This window comes from Apium graveolens, chromosome 10 (genome assembly GCF_009905375.1).
Source record: "Apium graveolens cultivar Ventura chromosome 10, ASM990537v1, whole genome shotgun sequence".
In the NCBI taxonomy this organism is placed as follows: Eukaryota; Viridiplantae; Streptophyta; class Magnoliopsida; order Apiales; family Apiaceae; genus Apium; species Apium graveolens.
This window is the reverse complement of record NC_133656.1, coordinates 181,714,757-181,741,814: the sequence shown is the minus strand read 5'-3', so window position 1 is coordinate 181,741,814 and position 27,058 is coordinate 181,714,757. Positions and strand designations below refer to the sequence as shown.

Below are 27,058 nucleotides of genomic sequence, written 5' to 3'. Positions count from 1 at the left end.
CTTTTGTATAGCTGAAAAGACTCTAATCAAGGTAGAGTAGCCTTCATTCAGAATCCTGTGGAGAGGCCATGTTCTTTCCCCAGCTCCTTTGTATCTGAACACTAATCTCTCTGGTAGCTGTCTGTAAGCAGCTATTCCTCTTACATCCTCCAGCTCATCCAGATAGAGTTCAATGTCTGAAATTTCTTTTATGTCACAGATGTGAACATAATCATCTTTAGAAATGGATGGCTTAGGCTTAGGCTTTTGTTTTTGAGTGAATTTCTTAGAGGTTATGGGAGGTGTAGATTTGGGTTTTCTTTTCTGTTTCTTTGGTAGTGGAAGAGTGGTTAGAAAGGTAGGCAATTTGATGGTGTCCCAATCAATAGGTTCCTCTTTTGGAATGATTGGTTCACCATGGATGTTTATAGTGGGATTAGCAACAAGTGGTTCAGGTATGGAAGGTAGTGGTTTAGATATAGATTTGGTTACTTCAGTATTATCTTCACTCCTTCTATGTGCCTTGGCCTTTCTTCTGTTTCCCTTCTGCCATTCCTCTCTTTCTTCCATACTCTCACCAAATATACTCCCAAAAACCTCATCTAGGTTTGCAATCTTGTCTTCACCCCTGACTTCAATTCCTTTCTCTTCTTCAACTTGACTTGACTTTAGCTGTTGTTCAAGCTTTGCTTGTGCTCTTTTGTCAGCCTTTAGTTGCTTGACTTCTTCCTTCTTGGCTATTGAGAATTTGGGATGTCCTTGCATCACACATATGCTCTTTCCCTCTCTAGAGATAATAGCCCTATTTCTCCTTACAGCCTCATCCATGGTCTCTTTGAGATAAGCAATACTCCTACCTAAAAGCTTGTTCTCATCAGCTTTTGGAGGAGGAAAGTCCACTTCTTTTAAAGGATTCTTTGTAGAGTCCTTATTGGATCTTTTATTGGGCTTGAGAATTATAGCTTGTAGTTCTTTGGAAGAAGCTTCTCCATCCTTATGTCTCCCTACTGGCTTGAGCTCCATGTTGATTGGTTCAATCTTTGTGCTATATTTCACAGATGTTGATTTATCTTGTGTAGAGCCAAACAACAGTTGCAACCTTTCATCAATTCTCCTCCTTTGCTCTTTCACTTGAATTTCAGCTGCTGCTAGCTGAATCAAATCAATTCCATCAGGCTTTCCTTTGATTTGAATGATTGGAGAAGTAGTGATGACAGGAACTAGCACTTTAGATATTTTGATTTTTGTAGATGGCTCTCCTTCCCCTTCCCTTTTACTCTCCCCCTTTTTGTTATCATCAAGGAGAGGGGTCAAGCCTTGTGCTTTTGCCAGCTGCATTAGGAGACTGGTTTGAGATTGTTGGTTGTGAAGAATGGTGGCCACAGAATCTTCAATAACTTGAACTCTGTCTTCCAACTTGGCCAGCCTTTTCTCAGTAACTGATTCCTTTTTCAATCTCAAAACCAAGTCCTGCAATGTACCATAGGGCATGACTGAATCCAATTTTTCAGAACTGTAGGATTTCAAGTCAGCAATATCCTTCCTGAGATCATCCATACTCAGATTCTGCTTTACTTGCTGCAACTTCATGAGATGCAGTGAGTCCAGGTGAGCTTGAAGGATAGCCTTGATACTTGCATGTGAAGTGTTCTGAATGGCCTGTTGAATAGTGTTGATTTGTTTGACTAAGGAGACATTGAATTCCCCTGATCTATACTCCTTTGTCAAAGCCCATTCAGGTAGATTTGGAATTGAACTAGGGCCTTCATCTCCCCCTAAGTTCATGCTTCCATCAAAAGAAACAGAGTCATCATCATCAGAATTTACTCCAAATTCCTCAGATGGCTCACCAGCTGTAGAAGGCATCTTGTTAATAGCAGCTTTATCCCTTTGAAGAGATTCTGTTGTGTGTACTAGATGTAGTGTCTTTTCTGCCTCCTCATTGCCCTGAGCAGCCAACATTTGATAGGCTGACACAGGATGAGTAAAAGTGTCAGCATCCAAGGAAATGTTATCAATTACAGCTTTGTAATGTTGCTGAAATTGTCTTTCCTTTTCAGCATCATCCACAATCATTGACTCACTAGCAATGGCTGGTTCCACCCTTATATCTACTGTACCTGCCTTTCTCTCTTTTTCTCTATTTTCTTGCATCAGGGGCTCCCCCTGGCTCACACAACTCACTCCCTCACCTTCACCTACTAAGGTGGTACTCCTCTCACTTACTTTTGCCATGCTGGAAGAAATAGCATGCATTTTTGAGCTCTCAATCTCTCCTTTTGCCTGGGAGCAACCCAGCCTCTCACTCAAATTTTCACTCCCTTCCCTCAATCCTAAGAGTGATTGCACAGTATTCATGTCTTCTACACTTGGAATTGATTCAGTTATGTGTGGAGAGACTATCAACGGATGTGGAATATCCGTTGAAGGTGAAACTGATGTTATCAACGGATAACTGCTGTTAAGCTTATCCGTTGAAGAGCAACCACTTGTCAACGGATGAGTGATATCCGTTGAAGAAGGAAAAGAAGTTGAAATTGAAAGTGATATAACTGTTGAATCTGTGTAGATTGATTTGAGATGTGGTGACACAGATCCTTCAATTATATCTGAAAGAATTTGCGGGTGATCCAACAAATCATCTAAGAGATGATGATCACCTGTATTTGAGTGGGGCTCCTCCCTGAGTTGTAAAGAGGGAGAATCAGGAATTGATGGGAATAACATATCCACATCCAGAGATGGTGATGAAGTGTTTGGTGATTGATGTGTGATTATTGTGAGAGAATGGGGCTGTGACTCCACATTTATTGGAGCCACATCAAACTGAGTTTGAGAAGGCATAGATACAGATGGATGTATCTGTGCAGTGTGTGCACCCTGTGTAGAAGATTGGGTTCTAGCCTTCTTTCTTCTAATAAAAGCTTTTGTTGGTGAGTGTTTGGCTTCAGTGTCCCTCCCTCGTTTGTTCTGTGTTCCTGGTTGGGAACTATTTTCAATAGTAACATCCTTTTGGGAGGATGCAACTAGGGATGTGCTAGATACCTTTTCAACCACCACAGCTTTTTGAGAAACTGTGGCTTGGCTAGCTTGGGAAGCACTTAACTCTCCTTCCTTATCCTGGGGGTTTCTTTGATGTTCACCCCTCCCCTCACCACTCACACCCTGTTCACTCCCCTCAGGGTTAATGGTTGGTGTTACAACTGTTGTCTTTTGAGAAACAACAGAGGTGGTTTTCTTTGTCTTTGATTTTGAAAGTTTAGTTTTGGTGACCTTGGTAGAAATCTGTTGGGGCATTGTCACAGATTTCATGGCCACACTAGAAGATAAAGAAATAGAGGGGTTGGAAGAAGTAGGAGTTGTAGAAGCAATTACCTCACCTACCTGAGGTGCATTCATGATTGGTAAATATACCAATGGCACACTGCTGTTGAGATCCATTCTCAATAAATCTGCAAGAACTCTTTTCTCTTGTGCCCAGCACTTGAGTTTATTATTCTCATTGATTATGACCAAACCTTCAGCAACATGGTTAGCCAATAACATAAAGAATCTAGCATAATAGATGTTATTAGGTCTATTAGCTTTGTTACCTAATCTAGTACCCAATTCTAGCATCACATAGTTGCTAAGGTTAAAATACCTATCAGAAACAAGCATATAGAGCATATTAACAAGAGATCAAGTTATGGCATCAAAATTACTAATTTTCCCAGAGAAAACCTTTATAAAGGCATCCCCAAGAAAACTCCATTCTTTCCTAAGGCCTTTTCTTCTAATACTCCCTAAACTAGCAGAGTTAAGAGAATAACCTATGGAATCTAACATGCTGGATACATCATTATCAGTGTGTGGTGTCATGGCATTGTTCTCAGGTAATTTAAAACATGCTTGTAAATCATCACAGTTAATACAGTGATTTTTACCTTTGAGAGTGAAGGAGATAGTCATATCTATGGAGTTGAACTCAGCAGTTGTCCAAATCTCCTCAACTACTTCACAGTAAATCGTTGGGGCTTCCAGCATTGCATAGCTAAGTTTACAGTTTTTGATGAAGTCCATCATTTTGTGATAGTCTGAATGGGCTTCATTCTTTTCTACCAAAGCTATGAAATTGTTCTTCTCATAGATGAACCCAGATTGAGACATAATTTTCACGACTGGTGCCATTGTTGTGAGTAGAAATTGCAGAGAATAACTTGAAGGTTTTGCAGAGAGAAAATGGTAAATGCTTGAAATTTTAAGAAAGCGTAAAGTAAAAATGAAAAATCAGAAGGGCTTATATGCTTTCAAAAAAAAATTAGTAAAAGATTAATCAATAAGTATATGTTAGTGAATTTCAGCCGTTTAAGAATAAACTGTAAGTATTCTAACAACTACCTTTAAAACCAATACATACAGATGTATGTATGAGTATCAACGGTTAAGAAAATAGAATCAACGGCTGTGAAACACCTGAATCGACTGATGTGACATTTCAACGGATAAGGCAAATTGTCATCCGTTGAAAGGTACTTCAGTTTTATCCGTTGACGGATAAAAATTCCAGAAATGTATTTGTCTTTCAACGGATAATGAATATCCGTTGATAGAGCAATTTTGACTTTCAACGGATAGGAAACATCCGTTGATGGTATAAACTTTGTTAAAAGTCAAATTTGTTCTAGCAACTAATATATTTCAGGCTTCAATTCAAATTGCAATAAGGACATGAATTTTAAGAGTAATTAAGCATACCTAGCTCACTTACTAATCTTGTGAATGTTGATTCATCAAGTGGCTTGGTAAATATGTCTGCAATTTGTTGTTCACTTGGAACAAAATGTAGTTCCACTGTACCATTCATGACATGCTCCCTAATGAAGTGGTACTTGATATCAATGTGCTTGGTTCTTGAGTGCTGTACAGGATTCTCTGTTATGGCTATGGCACTTGTGTTGTCACAAAAGATAGGAATTCTATCAACATGAAGTCCATAGTCAAGGAGTTGATTTCTCATCCATAACACTTGAGAGCAGCAACTTCCAGCAGCAATGTATTCAGCCTCAGCTGTAGAAGTAGAGACTGAATTTTGCTTTTTGCTAAACCATGATACAAGCTTGTTTCCCAGGAATTGGCAGGAGCCTGTTGTACTTTTCCTGTCTATTTTGCAACCTGCATAGTCTACATCTGAATAACCAATTAGATCAAAGCCAGATTCTCTAGGATACCAAATACCTAAATTTGGTGTACCCTTGAGATATCTGAAAATCCTTTTGATAGCTATTAAGTGAGACTCCCTAGGATCAGCTTGAAATCTAGCACACAGACATGTAGCAAACATTATATCTGGTCTGCTAGCAGTTAAATATAAAAGTGAACCAACCATGCCTCTATAACTTGTAATGTCCACAGACCTTTCAGTCTTATTAATTCAAGTTTGGTGGCAGTGGCCATGGGAGTTTTTGCAGATGAACATTCCATTAAGTCAAACTTCTTTAAAAGATCATGAATATATTTAGTTTGACTAATGAAAATTCCATTACTAACTTGTTTAATTTGTAAACCAAGAAAATAGGTTAGTTCTCCCATAAGGCTCATTTCATAATTACTTTGCATTAGCTTAGCAAACTTTTTACAAAGTTTATCATCTTTAGAGCCAAATATTATGTCGTCTACATAAATTTGAACAAGTATACTAGAGCCATTAACATTTCTAAAGAAGAGAGTTTTATCAACAGTACCTCTAGTGAAGTGATTCTCCAAAAGAAATTTTGATAAGGTTTCATACCAGGCTCTAGGTGCTTGCTTCAGTCCATAGAGTGCTTTCAACAGATAATACACATAGTCTGGAAAACTTGGATCTTCAAATCCTGGAGGTTGACTTACATAGACTTCTTCCTCTAATTTCCCATTTAGAAATGCACTCTTGACATCCATTTGATAGACTTTGAAATTGGCATGAGCTGCATAGGCTAGAAAAATTCTGATGGCTTCAAGTCTTGCAACAGGAGCATATGTCTCATCAAAATCTATTCCCTCTTGCTGAGAATAGCCTTTAGCAACCAATCTGGCTTTATTCCTTATGATAATGCCATTTTCATCCATCTTGTTTCTGAATACCCATTTTGTGTCAATAGGACTCTTGTTCTTTGGTTTGGGTACCAGCTTCCAAACTTGGTTTCTCTCAAATTGGTTTAGCTCTTCCTGCATAGCTAATATCCAATCTGGATCCAATAAGGCTTCTTCCACTTTCTTAGGTTCCTCCTGAGATAGAAAACTACTATACAGACATTCATCTTGAGTAGCTCTTCTTGTTTGCACTTTAGATGATGCATCACCAATGATCAGTTCAAAGGGATGATTCTTGGTCCATTTCCTTTGAAGTGGAAGATGTGCTCTAGATGAGATGGCCTCAGTATTGTCATGATGTGAGACAGAGTGTTGACTAGTTGAAACTCCCCCTGAGTTATTGGTCCTTTGCAGGGAACTTGGAGTTCTATCAACTGATGATGTAAATCGATTATCCGTTGATAAACTATGATCAACGGATGCTTCATTTAGTACTTCAACGGATGATACACCATGTCTTTCAACGGATACTGCATTGCCTCTATCAACGGATGCAGAATTCTGACTTTCAACGGATGCAGTATTTTATGCATTATCCAAGGGCATGTTTTGAATCCCTTTTGAAGTGTTATCTCCATCAGTCTCCTCTTCACTATCATCACAATATATCTCAATGTTGTCAAATTTGAGTCTCTCATATTGTCCCTCATCTGTTAGTCCATCAATCTTTTTATCATCAAACACAACATGCACAGATTCCATAACAATGTTGGTTCTTAGATTGTAGACCCTATAAGATTTTCCAGGTGAATAACCAACAAATATCCCTTCATCAGCCTTTGCATCAAACTTCCCTTTATGGTCAGATTGATTCCTTAGTATAAAGCATTTACACCCAAAGACATGAAGAAAGTTTAGAGTTGGTTTTCTTCTCTTGAACAACTGATAAGGAGTCATGCCTTTAGCTTGATTGATCAAAGAGATATTTTGAGTGAAACAGGCACAATTAACAGCTTCAGCCCAGAAATATGTTGGTAACTTTGATTCTTCAAGCATTGTTCTGGCAGCCTCAATTAAAGATCTGTTCTTTCTTTCAACTACCCCATTTTGCTGAGGTGTTCTTGGAGCTGAGAACTCATGCATGATTCCATTTTCTTCACAGAACAACCTCATTGATAAATTCTTGAACTCAGTTCCATTGTCACTCCTGATATTCCTAACCTTCAGGTCAGGATGATTATTGACTTGCCTGATGTGATTGATAATGATTTCACTTGCTTCATTCTTTGATCCAAGAAAATAGACCCATGAAAACTTTGAGAAATCATCTACAATCACTAAGCAATATCTTTTTCTTGCAATTGACAATACATTGACTGGTCCAAACAAATCCATATGTAGCAGCTGTAATGGTTCATCAATTGTTGTTTCAAGCTTCTTTTTGAATGATGCTTTCCTTTGTTTGCCTTTCTGACAAGCATCACACAAACCATCCCTTGAGAATTCAACAAGAGGAATTCCTCTTACTAGGTCCTTTTTGACTAGATCATTCATTGTCTTGAAATTCAAATGGGATAGCTTCTTGTGCCATAGCCAACTCTCAACTGAACTTGCTTTGCTGAAGAGACAAGTAATAGATTCTGCATTTGCAGAGTTGAAGTCAGCTAAGTACACATTTCCTTTTCTAACTCCAGTTAGAACCACTTTGTTGTCTTTCTTACTAGTGACAACACAGGCTTCAGAATTGAAGGAAACTGTATTCCCTTTATCACATAGTTGACTGATGCTCAGTAAGTTATGTTTGAGACCATCAACTAATGCAACTTCATCAATGATGACATTCCTTGTTGAAATCAAGCCATATCCCATAGTAAACCCTTTGCTGTCATCTCCAAAGGTTATGCTAGGGCCAGCTCTTTCCTTAAACTCTGTGAGCAGGGAGAAATCTCCTGTCATGTGTCTTGAACAGCCACTGTCCAAGTACCATAGATTTCTTCTATTTCCCTGCACACCATAAAATCAATCAATTTGATTTTGGTACCCAAGTTTCCTTGGGTCCATTCTTGTTAGCCTTTCTCCTAGACTTCACTCCTCCTGCATCTCTAGACTTAGGTAACTTTGAGTCAACCTTGGTCTTGGATGTAGTTGGTTGAGGTGTAGGGTTAGTCACAGAATCATTTAGCACATTTGGAATATGATAAGGCATGGATTGTGCATACATGTTATTCCACATAGGCATATTGTATGGCATTTGAGGCATACTAAATGCAGCAAGATAATGATTGTTAAAATATGGCATGTTTGTAAAATGTGCATAAGGATTCTGTTGAGACATAGTAGGCATAGCATGTAGAGATGATGCAGACATGTTAGGCATGGAAGAGGGTACAGTTATGGGGGTTTTCTTAATAGATTTGCAATTAGCAGATAGATGATTAACACTACTACAATGCACACAGCTTTTTCTAGGAGCATACCTATCAGGTGTGTAATTATTATGTTTGTTAACACCTACCTTCCCATTTCCGTTAGATTTTCTTTTAGTTTCCTTTTTATCCTCAACCATCTTGAGCCTATTATTTAACTGTTCTAAGGTCATGTGCCCTATATTCACCTTACTGACATCTTTGGATGTGCTTGCTTCTTCTTTAACAAAGTTCTTGGAAGTTGAACCAAACTTTTTGTTGAGTTTCTTTAGATTTTCATTAATAGAAACATCTGCCTGTTTTAATTGAGGAACCTTCAACGGATGCTCATTTTCTTCCTTCAACGGATAACCTTCATCATCCGTTGATTCCACATCCGTTGACAGCCCATCAATTAATTCCAGTTTCTTTTTGTTTTTATCCCAGGCAGTTTCACAGAATGATTCAATTCCTTGGACCTTGGCAATTTGAGCACTAACATCCCTAGATATTTTCCAGGCTTTAATCACCTCTTGCTCTCTCTTTAATTGATTAGAAAGTATTTCTACTTTCTTAATAGATTCAGCTAGTTCATTCTCAACAGATATACAATGCAACTTGGTTTTCTCTAGGTCAATCAACTTATCTTCTAACATAGCATTTCTATTACTTAAAAACAGATTGTTCTCTTTAATCCTACTATTTTCTTTAGCAAGAGATTTAAGAGACACACGCAAATGATACAATTCAGTAGACATGTCATTAAAAGCATCATTGCACTCTTCTTTAGTAAGTTGTGTTACATCAGTAGTGATTACCTGAGTTGTTACCTGATTGCTTGATGAACTAACTTCATTTTCCTCAGAATCAGCCATGAGAGCTAAGTTGACATACTCCACATCTTCATTCTCTTCCTCTCCATCAGCTGCCCAATCTTTTTCTTGAGTAATGAAAGCCCTTTCCTTTTGCTTGAGCAGATCAAAATATTTCTTCTTGTAATCTACTTGGTCAAATTTCTTCTTTTCAGAGGTTGGCATTCTGCACTCACTTGCAAAGTGTCCACTTATACCACAATTGAAACACTTGAACTTTGATTTGTCCACCATGTTCTTATGAGGTTTAGTGGCTCTAGTGTTTTTCTTAAACTTCATCTTTACAAATCTCCTGGACAGAAATGCAAGATGCTCATCAACACTATCAGAGTCATCTTGACTGGAGTTGTCTTCATTCTCAGCAACTTGCTCTTTTCCTTTGCTTGATTCCTGATATCTTGTACCATCTTTGGAGTTTGATGTAGATCTCACAGTTTCTTGTCTGCATTCCCTCTCATTTTCAGCTACCAATGCAACTGAACTTCCTTTCTTTCTCCCCTTCTCCAATACCTCATCCTGTTCCAACTCTAGTTCATAAGTCTTCAAGATTCCATATAATCTTTCAAGAGTGAAGTCCTTATAATCCTGAGAGTTTCTTAAGGAGACAGTCATGGGTTTCCATTCATTTGGCAAGGATCTTAAGAATTTAAGATTTGAATCCTTCACCTGGTACACTCTACCATACAGCTTCAATCCATTCAACAGCTTTTGGAATCTGTTAAATGTGTCATTTAAAGATTCATTTTCTTCAAAATGAAAATACTCATACTGTTGAATGAGAAGCTGCATCTTGTTCTGTACCTTCACACAGCAGCTGAACTGTGTCCCAAACCTCTTTGGCAGTTGAGCAATTTATCACATTATCAAACATATCCTTGTCAAGACCATTAAACAAAATGTTCATAGCCTTCTTATCCTTGTGGACTTCTTCTGTGTCTTCCATTGTCCATTCTGCTCTAGGTTTTGGAATGGATTGACCAACAGCAATTGTGGCCGTAGCAACTGTGGCTACTTTGTGGGGAATGTGAGGACCATTCTCAATACAGTTTACATAACCTTCATCTTGGGAGAGTAGATGAAGGTGCATTTTCACCTTCCAGTGGTGATAACTGTCTCTGTCAAGAACTGGGATTTTTACTCCAATATCCTTCTTACTCATCTTTGTTAGATTCCAAGATCTTTAAACTCTTTGTTTGTCAAGAGCCTGCTCTGATACCAATTGTTATTTCTAGAGAACTAACAATGAGATTTACAGAAGGGGGGTTGAATGTAAATCTCAAAAATTTTTCAAGTTTTGAGCAGTTTATAAAGACTGTGTGTTCAAGATGAACAAGTGTGTGAATTGCTTTAAGCTGATACAGACAGATATATATTCAAACACAAATGTAAAGAACACAATAAACCTTTAAAAACTTTTCTGGTGGATTTATTGTTCCACCAGAGATGGTATTTCAGAAATTCTGTGATCTAAGAATTTGATCACAGCTGCATCCTAGTACAAACTAGATAATTTTTCTCTCAAGATTTTTCTAAACAGCTCTGGAAAAATTCTTATCTAATTACTAGCTACTACTTGGTTTATATATTACCAAGTTTACAAGTGAAGACAAGGATATATAAAATAATAAAGTAAGATCTCCACTTGTTTCTTCTCCAGTTCACTCCAGTACTTTGTTGACTTAATGACTCTTTATACTAGAATAGAACGGCTGCTTTTTCTGATGTTCCTGAAATTAGGCTGCCACATTTCAGTTATCTCTGTTCACCCACGTGCCTCTGTTTGTAGGTACAACTACCACTTATCAACGGTTAATCAACAGAACATCCGTTGAAGCTTTCATCCGTTGATGCACTCATCCGTTGAAGGATGTTATCCGTTGAAGCTTTAGAGACATCCGTTGAAGCTTAGCTTCTCATCCGTTGAAGGTCTTTAAGTCATCCGTTGATACCACTTCATTTATACAAAATTACAAGGCATGAAATATTTACAATTGGCCTTCCTATCTGCATATCTTCTAGTAGTCAACATGACTCATAGTTTCTCTCAACTTCTAAGAATTACATCTTAAATACAGAGACTGAAATATGCTACAACACTAGACTTATTTCTAAGTAAAGCTACACCATCAACGGATAGCCAAAGTGGTCTTATCCGTTGAGGCTACAGACACTGAATTTCTACTTAAGTGTTTTGTTAAACATATCATCAAACTAATGCACATATATTCCTAACACTTATCAACCCTCCCTAATTATTCTTGCTAAACACTTATGTATGGGTAGAAGTGTGTGCATGTGTGTGATTAGGCTTGCATGCCGGTGTGTGTGTGTTGTGTGTGTTCGGTGTGCGTGTACACCCGAGAACCCTATGGTTCTTCTTGTTGTTGATTGATGTCATCTTGTTAAGCTTGATTCCTTGTAAATAAATGATAGAAAGATGTGCATGTTAGTTTATCTTGCGTAATTGACGAAATCGGGGGTTTCGTGGTTGGACACCCTCGAATGAGGGCACCACCGTGAAGCCACCGCCATCGGTGATGAACTCCGGTGAACCGGTGGTGAGTTGTGATGTGAAAACTGAACTCTAAACTAAGTACACTTTAATTTTAGTGGTTGCGTGAGGTCATTATCTATATAACCGAATGGGTTTTGTTTTTTTTTAAAGTGATCAAGTTGGTTTTCGGCAATGAAATCAATGGTGGATAGTTGTTAATAGAAAGTTTGTGATTTATAAACTTGAAATGATGCATGCATGTTAAGATTTCTTGGAAAATTTAGAAAAGGGCTTTGCTTCATTGATGAAACTCAAGTGGGTGTTTGATTAAATGATTCCATTGATTGTGTGCATATGATTGTTGCTTAGAAAATCAAAAAAATTGAGGTTGCATGTGGATTTTTGCTTCGGGTTTTGTTAAATAAAGAATAGGAATTCGGTTTTTTGTGAATTAATCTTGTTGAACACTAAATCTATGTGGCCTAAAAGTGATTGCATGATAGTTTTAAAGAAGATTAATTAATGCATGTTAATGATTAGTCTTTGAGTTGAAAACTATGTTTTTGCCGAATGAAAACAAGATAAAAGGGGGTTAATTATTGATTGAGCAAATGCATGTTGGTTGAATGAGTTAGGTGTTACATGATTTGGTGTTTAAGTGAATGGAATGATCTTGTTAAAAACTAAAATAGGTAAAGAATGTGATGTTATGTTGATTTATGGAAAAACTCGAATGGATTCTTAGGAATAAAAAGGTGAAATTTAGTGGATTGAATTGCTAAGTGAGATTTTGATTTGCATGACAAAGATTAAGTAATGTTGAGTTCGAACTTTAATAATTAAACAAAAGTGTTGATTTCGATCCTTAATGAAAGTAGGATTCAGATTTTTTTTTGGTTAAAAAGGGATGAAGTTTAAGTGCTAAATGATCCTTGTGAATTGCATTAGTTGTGCTTGCTTATATGAGGTTGAAAATGAATATATGTGGATGTGTTTTGTATGTATGGTTCGAATTAAGGAGCAAAAGAAAAGGAAATTAAGTTGATTGATATAAGTGATAGTATATACGTAAATGATTGGATGTAAATAGGTCTTGTACTCGTAAATGAGTCGTGATATTGTGATTTGAGAAATAGCCAAGGTCAAGTGAGTGCGCTTTGATGGTTAAGTATATAAGGATATAAAAGCTACGAGAAAAAAAGGATATGCTATGTGCTATGTGCTTATATGTATAAGCTATATTCATATGCTCGAGTCAAAGATATAATCGAGTTATCGTATAGAGTGATCGTTCCGGGAACGAGAGTTGAGAATCTGATTAAGATTTTGGTTTTATTGTAGATTCGGAGTGTGAGGGCATTCAGGCTAGGAAAGGAAATGATTTACTAGGTGGCAGTAGTTCAACCCTCAGGAAATCAATTTCAGGCAAGTAACTCTGATTACTTGTGTAAATGATTATAAATGAAATGTTGTTCATACCATGTAGAGTATTGAACTGTTTAAGCATGAAACCCTTGTTTTATGAGACCCTTGTTTTATAAAACCCTGTTATTGATTTGGAGAATCCCTGTTCTTGATAACCTGTTATTGATAAGCCTATTGATTTCACTCATTGATAACCAGACCTTTCTGTTCAAGTTACCTATAATGCCATGAATCATATTGAACCTATTGATTATCTTGGTTAACTCTGTTTAATGATACCCTGTTTCTCTTGATCACCCTATTGATCCCTAAGTTAATGCCGATCCTTCTAATTTAGTGCCTTGTTGTCCTTGATACAGAATTCTTGAGAATTGTTTCTTGCGTATCTTTGGTTCACTCCCTGAACTTCGTTTCTTCAAAATCTGATTTAAGAATGAGTTTCGACTTGAAAGAGCCCGAATGATTTCAAATGCTTGGTAATGATAAAATTGATTTTAGAAAACCTATTTGTTTTTTTTCCAACTCAAGGTTTTCCAAATGAATTCCTGATGGATTGGATTGAGGCGTAAGAGGCTAGTGGGACTAGTCCAGTCATGGTAAGAGGCTAGTGGGACTAGTCCAATTTAAGGCTGAAATTATGCCGATTGGTACCTTAAAGACCTGAATGGAGGTCGATACGGGCTGATCACCCGTATATAATGAAATGGAAAGATAAGTGATCCAATCAAGGGTTCTAATTGATTATTTAAAAGGGAACTGAAATTTTTATTCATTAAATTGATTTTGGAAATGAAAATGGTTTATATTGCCTTGAAAAGAGTTGATATTGTTATTGTGGAGCTTAAAACTCGAGAACCCTGATTCTTGAAATTGTTGATCATATGATTGATTCTATCTTCAAATACTGTTGCTTTCCTCTATCGAAAGATCTATTTTGATCCTATAATGATTTGTGATGAATGTCGGCTTTCGTCCTATTTCGAGCCTTATTTCTTGAAAGTCCCTACTATTCTTCAGATACATTTCCTTATCCAAACAAAAAAAAAATTAAAAATGGAAATCTGCCACCTAGACTAATGCCCTAGTTTGATAAAGCGTATTGTGATTTGATATTGTAGAACTGCTATATAGTTACTTGCTGAGTTTTATACTCATTTGTTTGTCTTAATCTAACCATGGCAGTTAAGCAAGAAGATGGCCAGACTTAGGCGCACTGCTCATAAGAGCGTACCTGGTGGTCCCTACCGTGTTGAGGGCTTCCGGTTGCCAGAGCAGGTAGTGGTGTTTGTGAGTGAGCTCGCGCCTAGAAAGAGGTGTATAAAGATACAATGGGTTATCTGTCGGTTCCCAGCCGGAATCGATATTGTTTATTTAATAATATTTTGGGTTTGTAAGTTATATTTTATGATTGGTAGTTGTAATCTTGTCTCATACTTTATCTTGTTGATCCTGTTAGTAGTTAATCGGGGTTTATGCATAATTAATTATTAGATTAGAGGTGTGTGAGTCCTCATTTCCTAACCCCGAGATTGAGGGCGTCACATTTAGAATCTAATTATCCATCTTTAATGTTGATTAATGTTGACTACAAGTACTACATCTTGTTATGTTATATATGAACACCATAACATGTACATGAGTAATCTTGAGTCTTGACTCATCTATACTATATTATAATAGACGAAACATTAAAAGTTTGATAATCGGTCGGTTGATACTTGCTGAAATTACTTAATTAACCTTGCTTAATTATTCTAATTCGAATTATTGGATCGATCAATTCCAATTCTAAGTGATATTGAAGTCAACTTCCTCTATTGTTTTACCAATTTCACTTCTATTTTATATTGAACTCTATATCATTATAATTTATATTAAATTCAACTTCTTCGACCAATTTAAATTTTAATCATATCGAATTTTATATTATTCTAATTTATTTTTTCAGGCTAAATTAAATTTAAGCAAACTAAATATAATTATTAAGATTTAGTTGATATACTGGGACTGGGGCTAAGATAAAATATTAATACTATCATCCTTCTAAAAAAATTATATTAATGAATTTGGATAAACAAAATTATACGTTTTATTTATTCGAGATAAAAAAATACACTATACAATTAATTCAGATTAACACAATACTAAAATAAAAATTCAATTCGACCAACAAAAACAAAATCATATATTCTAATTATTCAGTCTAAATCAGAATTATCTTATTGATCCGGATTTAAAAACAAATAAAACTAAACTAAAAATAATTAGTTTTATTTGGTCGGTGTATTGGCATCGGGCTAAAACAAAATAATATAAATCACTTATATGAGATAAATCAAATTAATATTAAATTAAATATAATTCGTATCCTATTGATGTGAACTAAAAAATTAAAATTTAATTAAAAGATAAATATTATTTATAAAAAATATATACTGGAATTATCAATAAATCGATATCGTTCAATCGGTAATATTGTCTTTTTTAAATATCTTGTATAGAGTTATGATTATTCGATTAGGTAATCACCATGCTAAAATAATATTTTTTTAAGGTCTCAACATAATGGACACATTATATTTTTACCCTCAATAAAATAATAATTTCTTTATAATAATATTTCCCCCTTACCAATGCTATGCTATCATTTTAAATAAGTTTAAATATTTTTAAAAATTATGAACATATACATCTACTCATATAATTATCATGAATTCATATCATTTAAAATTTTAAATGAACAAAATTTAAAATTAAATTCAAAATATTTTAAAAATATATGTATAATTTTAAAAAAACTGGGCTATTGTACATTACACGAGTTTTAAACTAGTTATAGTATTATAGATGTCCTTGTAAAAAGATGACCACATATTCTTTGTAAATGAGATTGCACAACTTGAAGGGTCCTTCACCACAAAGGCACAAACGTGTAATTTAATGAATAATATTTTGGTATTGCTCTCTTTTTGGATGGGTGCAGAATATTTAATTTGAAAAATGCAGGCCTCTTAGAAGAGTGCGTTTATTCAGTTTTTCCTATACCTGAAATTAGGGCAGTTAAAATTCTCAACCGTAGAATATGTTATAAAATAAATGGTGATGATAGGGTCTCCACAGTCTCCAATAAAATTGGGTCTCCATAAACCCAACTCTCTCTATATAATAAAATATATTTTCTTGTACATAAACTGATAAGTAAAAATATTTATTTTGTTAAGTATATTATTATTAAATATTATAAGACCAATAAATTAACACTCTTTTTGTTATAATTTTAAGTCTATATCATTATTTCAAGTCTCAAGTTTCAATTTCAATTAGTCAATTAACAACTCGTCTATTACCTCCTTTACTTTACAGTAGTAGTGCCTCTCGAGTAGGGCTGAGCATTCGGTTGGTTCGGTCAAAAATCGAACCGAACCGAATTAATCGAAAACTGAAGTGATAATTTTTTCCTAACCGAACCGAACCAAATTTATGCACAAACCAAACCGAATTATTTCGGTTAATTCGATTCGGTTTATGAAAATTGAAATATTTAAAATTTTGTCAAAATAATTTAAAATGAAAACAAAAAATAATTCAAAATGTTAAAAGAATACATATTATATTATATTATATATGTAAAAAATTGAAGATACATACATTCACCAATTGAAGATACATACAGTCTGTTTTTTTGTTTCTATTTACTATATTATATTATATATATTTCAAAAATATATTTCAAAAATATATATATTTAGATTTCGGTTAAACCGAAATAATTTTTAGATTAACCGAACCGAACCAATATTATTTCGGTTAAAACCGAAAAATTGAATTAACAGAAATTTTGAAAAAAATTCAAACCAAATCGAAGCGAAATTATACGGTTCGGTTCGATTTTTAGGTTCCCGTTCGGTTTTGCGACCCCTACTCTCTAGGCTCATACCCTATTTCCTATTTCTAAGACCCTCTCTACGTTTTAGTAATATTTTTTTATTATGAGCACGGGGAATCTTAATTGATCAGCACCAAATACTTTGCGTTTTTTATTTTTGAATGAGTTATTAAACTTTTCAAACCTGAATTTATCAATGTTTTGATGTTTTTTTGTGAATCTCAATGTTTTATATTAAGTGATTAAAACCGCGAACCGAAGCGCAATAAACGCAAATTCGCAACCGTAAATAATGCGGTTAATCACAATTTATAAAATCGTTCTTCAATATTTGGTTCGACTCTTACTCCTAAAACTGATCCAATTTGAACAGTGTACAACCCTAGTATTATTATCAACATCAATCACATTGACTGTTATGTTCTGTTGGCAGTTGGTAAGCTGAGCATACCATCTTCATTATTATATTATCAGACGTATAGTCGCAGAGAGTTATTGACGAATAGTCGTTGAGAGAGCGATTGACAATTTTTTTATTTTCTGCTTGCAATTTAAATTTAGTAATTTTGTATTTGAAGATTGACAGATTTAACAATTTTTTTTTATAATTAAATTAACGCAAACACCAAAAATCGAACCTTAACTCCCGTTAAAAAAATTAAGAACTTGAACACTCCACCAACCAACCTAGGGAGAAAAAATATTTTGCTGCTAGTAAAGCATTTTGTTACAAAAGTGAGGCATAAAGAGCATGAAATGTTAAGATATTACATAATGGTAAGATATTATGTATGAAATCCAATGTGATCCGAAAGTGCACCAGAAGATAGGGCATTCTCAAGACCACATATTAGAATTGGCCCATAAACATCTTCTAAAAGACAAATAGCATAGGACTCTTCACAAACTTTTGGGCTGTCTTACAGTGTCTTCTTTCGCACTGTAGCTTGGCTTTTTGTCCTTGCATTTTCTTGATTTTTCCTTGACAAATATCTGACTATAATATCTCAAGTCATCATTTTCTCAATCATAATTTACACTTGATAATTTATACTGGAAAACAAGCATCAAAGTTTGACAATCCAGTGAAAACAAATATTGCATTTTTAGCTCCCAGATGTAAGATGACAATTTTCCATTGTTTTGCAACTTGCAGCTGCCTACTGCTAATCCAAACAATAAAAGTGAAAAACTATCAGTTTAAGTTTAAAACCAGCATCGACATATCCAGGATCGTTTGATGTCGTCCCCTGTTATATATCATTAGTACTGAATGTCGTAAATTTGACAATAGTTTCAATAACTGAGATGTTTCTGATAGTCACAGAGATTTGCAAATTTATGTCGCGCTCCTGATTTTATTCTTTAGTTTAACCACTGTCTATAAGAGTTCTATTCGAAATCATAAGCACTGCATGTGAATAGGGGTGTATATTTATACTTGAGCAATGTATGTTACAGTACTCTGTTAATTTGCAAATAGGTATTTTTAATCAAGACTAGAGGGCTGATATTCATGTAGGCAAATATAAATTTAATACTTCAGCTGGTCCTTCAATTGCAAACAAAGAAGAGGCTAGCTACTTGTTCTTCGTTTTAGGTAGATGATATTTACGCTCACATGCATCACTCCTCCAACTCTGTCTTTTACTTCATAGCTAGATTTCGCAAGCCCGTGAGACTCTGCATGGCCATATCTTCTAACAACCATTCAAATTCTCCAACAGTTATCCTTCCATCTTTGCTCCATGTCTATTTATATCCAACCTTAGAAGTTTTTTTAACAACACATTTCTCCACAACCCTAGCAAACACTCAAAATGTATCTCCCAATCCTCATCCTTTTCGCTCTCCTTTCTTCCTCATACGCTTCAGTTAATGACTTCTGCGTTGCAGACCTCAAACTATCCGATACTCCATCTGGATATCCTTGCAAGAAAGCTTCAATGCTTACTGAAAAGGATTTTGTTTACTCCGGCCTCGGAATAGCTGGTAACACCACAAACCTCATCAAAGCTGCTGTGACTCCAGCATTTGTTGCTCAATTTCCAGCTGTAAATGGCCTAGGCATATCTTTGGGTCGATTAGATATTGCTTCTGGTGGTGTTATCCCAATGCACACACATCCAGGTGCATCAGAAGTACTAGTAAACATACAAGGTACAATCCTGGCTGGATTTATATCTTCTGCCAACAAAGTTTACTACAAAACTTTGAACAAGGGGGACATTATGGTTTTTCCACAAGGGTTGCTGCATTTTCAGATAAATTCCGGAAAAGGTTCAGTTGTTGCATTTGTTAGTTTCAGCAGTGCTAGCCCCGGTCTCCAAATTACTGATTTTGCATTGTTTGCAAATGAATTGCCTACTGAATTGGTGACTAAAACTACATTCCTTGATCCTACTGTTGTCAAAGCGCTCAAGAAAGTACTTGGCGGGACTGGTTAATAATTTATTTGTTTCAATTGTTGTTCGCGTCTTTGTTTTCCCTTGTTCTTTTGATTGAATGATGTCTGCAAACAAGATTCTTGTGTTGTATCTGCATAAATATGCAGTACTTTAAATTTGTGGTTTCTGTGTTTAGTAGAATGTTTAATATTTCGGAATGAAAATTGTCATGAGTATTGAGTTTGAGTTTAATGTGTAAGGCTGTAAGGAGTTCTATTGCAATAAATATATAAATTTATTTAGAATTCTACCAAAGTCAGTTGAGTATGTTAGTGCTTTCCAAGGCAGAAGCTGTTCACTTGTAGAAATATTATGCCGATTTACTTTTGTTCTTTCCAATCTTCACACAAATGATTTGGTACAATAGAGACACATGCATGGTCATTTTTCACCACAAATTATTAGCTTACATAAGTTATAAATTACCAGTTCATATTATTACAAATCACCGTTGGAGTACTGCAAATCACTAGTGCCATACATAGGTTAAACATTCACAAACAGAAACATTAATATCCGAGACTTCTACAGAAAATAGTGCTAATTAAACACGTGATGTTGCAATCACCAACAGAGGAGATTTTTTATGAAGAGTCATACCTGTCTCAGCATCCATGTCCAAATCTTGGAATCTCTTCCCATCAGGCAATGCAAAATCAAATATATGCACTAAGTTTGCTAATGCGAGCTCATCGATGGCCATAGCGTATTGAATTCCAGGGCAGCCCCTTCGCCCTGCTCCAAATGGAATAAACTCAAAATGAAGCCCTTTATAATCAACATGATTATTCAAAAATCTCTCCGGGATGAACTCCTCTGGATTATCCCACACAGCAGGGTCTGTTGCAATTGCCCAAGCATTGATCAGTACTTGTGTCCCGGCATTAATGTCATATCCCATTACCTTCACATCCTGCATTGCTTCTCTAGCAACTAGTAACGGAACTGGAGTATAAATCCGCATACTCTCCTTAATCACTGCTTTTAAGTAGTGCATATTCTCTAAATCGTCCCCAGATATCGTTGATTTTCCCCTTCCTATCTCTCTCACCTCATTTTGCAATTTACACAAGACGTCTGGATTTTTCATAAGTGCTGCCATAGTCCACTCTAATACGGAAGATGTTGTATCAGTTCCATCAAAGAACATATTCTACAAGGTAAACACAACATGTCAGACATATGTTATTGTTAGCTTATAAATCTGGAGTTCAAGCACTGGACTGATGATTTTTTTTAAACTTGTAATGAATCCCTTATACTGGTAACAGATCTCCTACTCATTGCCAAGCATATGTAAGGTCATTGCTATATATTATTGTCGCAAAATTACAAATCACCTCTTTGTATGTTAAATTTGTTTTATCTTTGAACCCTCATTTTCAAACATCCATATGTATGTGAAAGTAATTAACATGGACTATTGAATGATAATCAAATTAGCTAAATTCAGAGAGAGTTTGTATAGTTACCAAGATTACGCCTTTTATGGAATCTTTATCAATAGAGAAGGCTGAATTAGTGTTCTGTTTCTGAATCTCCAGCAAATTGTATAAAAGGTCGTCGCTTGAAGCCCCTTTATCTAGTGCAACACTGTGGTCTCTAATAACACCCTCTAAAAACACATCAACCTCAGTAGATGCTTTTTCAACCCTTCTCTTCAAACCGGTTAAAGAATCAACCCAGAATAGCCATGGAATGTAATCACCAACACTGAAATATCCTATTAACTGAGCTATATTCTGAAATAGTTCCTTAAATGAACTTCCCTCACCACCTTCAGTAATAATACCATATTTCCTTCCTAGTGCAATCCTAGAAACAACATTGCTGAGAAGCGCGTAAAACAACTCACTCAAATTTACTGGTTTCGAACCAGATTCCTTTATATTTTCTACTAAAAGGGCAACTTCTTCTTCTCGAACTTTTTGAAATGATCGGACCCTTTTGTTACTCAGGAGCTGAAGAACACAGATACTTTTCACCTGTCTCCAGTATTCACTATACGGAGCAAAGACTACGTCCTTACCATTATAGAAGATTTTATCCCAGATACTGGAGTTAGGCCTGTTTGCGAAAGCAAGGTCATGCGTTTTCATAATCTCCTTGGCTGCATCAGCTGAAGACACAACAAGAACAGGTACACTTCCAAAGTGAAGTTTCATGACAGGGCCATATTTTTTAGCCAAAAATCTTAGTGCTACGTGCGGGTCTTGGTTAACCTGATGAAGATTACCAATTATAGGTAACTTTCGAGGAGAAGGTGGCAGATTTTTGCCGGTTGTTTTGCTGGGAGACAACCATGTGTACATGAAAACCAAGACATAGATCAAAGAACATAAAGAGAGAAACAAGGATTGTTGGTCCATCATCATGGTTTCAACAATTTTGAATTTCAACAATAATAATAGTAGCACATAAAGTCAAATTATGTGTTATGATACATAAATTTTCTTGTTGAAACACAGTTATCTTAAAGTCATAAGAATTGTACACTTACATCATATTACTAGCGCAGGACCTGTACCTTGATGGATGAATAACGTCAGCAAATTAATTTTTTCTCTTCTCTCGACGTAACAAAGATATTGTATTTTTAATCTCGATAAATGAATAAGCTCCGAACTAAAGACTACGTGCCATTTGACTATTCATGAACACTTTATGCGCCCGCTTTCAGACTACAATCAGCTTTATGTACACTGGACCCGTCCAATATAAAATCATGTTGTTCACAAATTAGTTACAGTGCAATAATGCAGACAATTTACAGAATGCGAGTACTAGTTTACCACTGTTTCAGCTCACTTGGCTAAATAATGAATGTGATTGACTGTTGTTGGTAAGCAATGAAGCAATAGCTCCAAGATCTTGGATCACATTAGTTGGATTTATACAGACAGACAGACGAAATGATCATTGCAGTTGTTAGCCACTCTACATCATTGTCATCGTCATAAGTTTGCATTCTGTGTTATCCAAGTCGCAATGAATTGACAATTGACTAAATTTTTTCCACTCAAAATTTGTCATAGATTGATTTTTTCGTAGATTTTACGATCCAATACAACTAAGACACAAATTTACAATCTACATCACAACCCTGCAAAACAAATTGAACTAAACGAAATGACTTGGACAAACTTTTTTGGTTGATAACCTCAAACCAATCAATCAAATATTTGTTATTATGTAATCGGTCGAACACTATTCAAAAACTGCTTTTTTGCTAAGAAACGTAGTCCAAATATTACAATTAGCAAAATAAAATAAAATAAGAAATAGTCAGAATACTTGTGGAAATTATTGCTTGCTGCAAAAACGACTACGATTTTTTAGGAAATAAAATTACTTTTTATGTTAAAAAAATAGCTGAGATACGGTAATGCAACTGACAATCAGATTATGGTGTAGTTGTAAAGTTTATAAAAAAAATGTAAAGATAAAATTAATACCTTTCATACCGGTACGTATAAATTGGCTATTTTCAAAAACATATTTACAGGCCCATAAGCCCACTTCTAATTTGCCTTGTATAAGGTATGAAATTTTATTGGTGTCCAAGTGGGTTATTTCCATAGATGATATTTGTCACGGTCGTGATAATAAAATAGCTAGTCAAGTTAGGGGCGAAAGATACTTCTTATATGGGCGGGAAGGAATAACAGTTAGTTAGATTCCGGCCGTTAGCTATATATGACACTCAGTTTGTAAAGATTGGGTATCTTAGGAAATAAATATCCAATAATTTTTTTCTTTCTTGTGATCATCTGTTTTCTTCCCCAAATTCTATACTTTCTGTAATCTTGATTGTGTCAAGTGTTCTCAAAATTTCGATTCTCGGCGAGATTTTAATAGAAACAAATATTAGATCTAAAGTTTCACAAGATCCATGATGTGAAATGGATTTGCGAATCCAAGAAGTGACTAAATCTTGTCATAAACAAATCGAGTTGAGTCATAATGTCCTAGAAAGCAAGATTATTAGTAAGATGGATCAATTGATGTCATTAGTTGCAGGTTGTGCTCAGAAAATCGAGACATACAATGCTTCGATGGAAGAGAGAATCAATTCGAAATTTACGGGTGCACTAAAGACGTTAAATTTTGAAAAGAAGATTGGTTGAGATGGTGAAAGATTGGTGGATTAATCTCCATTGTTACAGACTCCATTCTTGATCAATTCAAGAGAACAAAGAGAAGACGGAACGAGTGGAAACAAGGATAAGGGCACCAAATTAACACATTTGAGAATTGAGATTCCTTGTTTTTTCTGGTGAAGATCCTAGGGCTTGGTTGAGTAGATGCAACAAATACTTCGTATTGTATCAGGTGAGTGACAATTTCAAGTTGGATATTGTAGAAATGCACTTACAAGATAAGGGTGATATTTGATATTTGAGTTATAAACTGGTGAAAGGAAAAGCTTCTTGGGAAATTTTTAGCGAAGCTTTGGTTCAAAGATTTGGTAAAAAAGGAGGATCAGATGAACACGAGGAGTTTAATAAATTGGTGCAAAGTGATTTTGTATTGGAATATGTTGAGAGATTTGAGAAATTATGGTATGTATTGCTATATAGGAATCATTATCCAACCGAGTCTTCTTTTGTATCAAGTTTTATTTCTGGATTGAAGTTGGAGTTAAAATCTATGGTCATGTTAATGAAACCAAAGAATCTGTTAGATGCAATAAAGATAACAAAGTTTCAAGAACAAGACCATATACGTTTTGGTTAAGAAAAATCAAGAGGAAAATGGTAAGAACCCACAAAATGGATTGGGAAGAATGGGTACTCAGGATGGAAGTAAAATAATTAATGTTATAGAAGAAAAGAAGTCTGGTAAAGAAAAAGATTTTACAAAAGGAATTTCAATACATGAAAAATAATCACATATGTTATAAGTGTGGTGAAAAGTATGGACATGTACACCAATGCAAAAATGAAAACTACACATATATGTTAGTAGAGGATGTACAAGATCAAGAAGTATTTGATGAATTGTTAGAGGAAAGTGAAGGGGGAACCGTGGATGAAGTTTCTTTGAATGCATTGTCTGTCAATATGGTGAGGAAAATAATTACATTGGAAGGGAAGATCAAGGATCAGTCATTTGTCATTCTTGCTGATACATGAAGTACTTTGAGGTTTATAGATTCAAATTTGGTTAAGAAGGAAAATATGGAAGCAGTTAAATGTGAGAAAATTTCTATTAAATTGGAAGATGGAAGAACAATTATTAGTGATAGTTTTGTACCTAAGGTCAAATGGAGAATACAATAATATCAATTTTGTTTTGATATGAGAGTATTAGAAATAGGTGGGTGGGATATGATTGTTGGAGTTGATTGGCTGGAATAATATAGTCCAATTATGTTTGACTTCAAGAAATTGTATCTGAAATTGAATGTTGAAGGTCAAACAAATGATCAGATGATTTTGCAAGGCATAGTTAAAGAAACAGTTTCTCTGAAATTGGTAAGGGGGAAAACATTAGACAATTTGAACAGAGAAGTGGCAGTAAGGAAATTACAAAGTGACATTGTAGCTGCTTTAGAGCAGAAAAAAGACGAAGCAGCTAATAGTGAGGAATATGAGAAAGATACACCAGAATCAGATGCTTGTTCCAGGAGGATGAGTGTTGTATTAATGCAGGGAGGCCAACCAATTTTTTATCTTATTAAAGCTTTGGGTCAGGCGCACCTATCAGAATCGGAACAGAAATATGGGATTTTCAGTATACGAGAAGGAGTTGTTGGCATTAGTAATGACAGTGTGTAAATGGAGACATTATTTGATGGGTAACCATTTTATTATTTGAGTTGATCACCAATCTCTGAAATATTTATTAGAACAACCATTGCATACTTCATTGCAGTATAAATGGTTGTCAAAATTATTGGGATTGGATTATGAAATTCAATATAAGAAAGGTATTGAGAATGTAGCAGCTGATTCCTTGTATGGAAGATTGGAAAATGAAGCAACATAGAGTCATCAGTTGGCCACTATTTCTGCAATACAACTTAAATGGGTTCAACATGACTTACAGAGTTATGAAGAAGATGAGTATTGTAAAGATATAATGAGACAACTAGTATTGGATGCTGACAATTCGAGTGATAGTGAGTTTACCTTGGTACAAGGAATTTTGAAAAAAGGGAGTAAAGTTTACGTGGGAAAAGCTGGAACTAACAGGAAATAAATTATTACAGCTTTGCATTCTTCTGCTTTAGGGGGACATTCAGGTCAAACTGCTTGTATCCAGAGAATGAAGTTGTTATTTTTTATTGGTCGGGCATGAAAGAGGATGTGATAGAGATGATAAGGAACTGTGAAGTTTGTCATAAAAACAAGAGTGAATATGTAGCTTATCCAGGGTTATTACAAGCTTTACCTATCCCGGGCCAATTCTGGAAGCATATTTGTTGTGCATATGTTGTGTACTTAATGATTTCATAAATAAAACATCTAAGTAGATTTTACTTAGTGAAATAATGTAGCACTCGACGGATAAGAGTTATAGTCCCGACGGATAACTCATTATAGTCTCGACGGATGTTAACTTATTATCCATCGAGTGAGTAGCTTATGTAATAATAAGTCTGTAGCACAGTTCTGTATACATCTCTGTATAGATTCTGTAGTAGCCTATAAGTCATGTTGACTTTAACTAAATATGCAGAATATGTTGATTAATTGCATATAAATGATGTCTTGTAATTCTGCATAAGTGAAATGAAGTCAAGTGCCAAAATAGCTACAGACGGATGATTAACAAAGCCATCGACGGAAGATTAAATGACTATCAACGGATATTTAAAATAGCAGTCGACGGATGATCAATGAAGCCATCAACGGATGTTCTGAAAGTCGACGGATGATCATATATCCAACGGATATTCATAAAGTCCAACAGATGATCATATAAAGAATTCAAACAACAGTTGAACAGTGAATACTGAGCACAGCCGTCGAGATGTATACAAATCTACCGTGGAAGCCCATTAACTGGGTAATAGAGGATGAAAAGTAGCAAAGCTTAAGACTGATAGTTTTTATGTTTATTTAGTCTTTTTGACTTTGTAATCTTGGTAATATATAAACCAAGAATGTAGCAAATAAAAGAGAATAACTGAGATACAAAAAAAAAGAGAAATCTTTGTAAGCAAAATCCTTAGCATTTCCCTATATTCTCAGTAGTTCGATTTGTAAGCAGCTGTGAGCATTCTTGCACACAGAGTCCTCTCGATATATAATATATATCTCTGGTGGAATTGTTTAAATCCACCAGAAAGTTTTTAAAGACTCTTGTTTTTAATTACTTATGTTTTGATTCAATTAAGTTTCTATTCCGCATTGTGCTAATCAAAACACTTATATCTATATTCGAGTTGAACATTTTTATTTCGAGAAAAAGGTTCAAGAATTCCATTCAACCCCCCTTCTGTAATTCTTGCTATATTGTTAAGGGACTAACAATTGGTATCAGAGCAAGCT

At 35.2% G+C, this 27,058-nt stretch overlaps 2 protein-coding genes and 1 pseudogene across 3 annotated transcripts; 2 read left to right on the top strand and 1 right to left on the bottom strand.

Moving 5' to 3' along the window:
• The window catches only part of LOC141691403 (uncharacterized), a 508,513-nt pseudogene extending 490,197 nt beyond the window's left edge, over positions 1–18,316 (top strand).
• A 570-nt stretch (positions 18,317–18,886) lies between these two features.
• Positions 18,887–19,804, top strand: LOC141689808 (auxin-binding protein ABP19a-like). Its single transcript, XM_074494210.1, has one exon. The coding sequence runs from the start codon at positions 18,933–18,935 to the stop codon at positions 19,557–19,559; it is 627 nt and encodes a 208-aa protein (XP_074350311.1). The 5' UTR covers positions 18,887–18,932; the 3' UTR covers positions 19,560–19,804.
• Positions 19,805–19,916: 112 nt separating this feature from the next.
• LOC141689807 (psoralen synthase-like) lies at positions 19,917–22,397 on the bottom strand. Of its 2 annotated transcripts, XM_074494208.1 has the most exons (3): positions 22,060–22,397; positions 21,032–21,848; positions 19,917–20,712 (listed from the first exon to the last, which is right to left on the bottom strand). In XM_074494208.1, the coding sequence occupies exons 1-3, from the start codon at positions 22,062–22,064 to the stop codon at positions 20,104–20,106; spliced, it is 1,431 nt and encodes a 476-aa protein (XP_074350309.1). In that variant the 5' UTR covers positions 22,065–22,397; the 3' UTR covers positions 19,917–20,103. The 2 variants fall into 2 exon arrangements, with proteins under 2 accessions (XP_074350309.1, XP_074350308.1); XM_074494207.1 differs by lacking the exon at positions 22,060–22,397 and having other exon boundaries at positions 19,918–20,712; positions 21,032–22,037.
• Positions 22,398–27,058: the final 4,661 nt, after the last annotated feature.

Excerpts from the sequence above, each read along its gene's own strand:
- LOC141689808 (XM_074494210.1), top strand. The coding sequence starts at position 18,933 with ATGTATCTCCCAATCCTCATCCTTTTCGCTCTCCTTTCTTCCTCATAC.
- LOC141689807 (XM_074494207.1), bottom strand. The coding sequence starts at position 21,934 with ATGATGATGGACCAACAATCCTTGTTTCTCTCTTTATGTTCTTTGATC. Across the intron at positions 20,713-21,031 it reads CCATAAAAGGCGTAATCTTG|AATATGTTCTTTGATGGAAC; the intron begins GTAACTATACAA and ends TTTACCTTGTAG.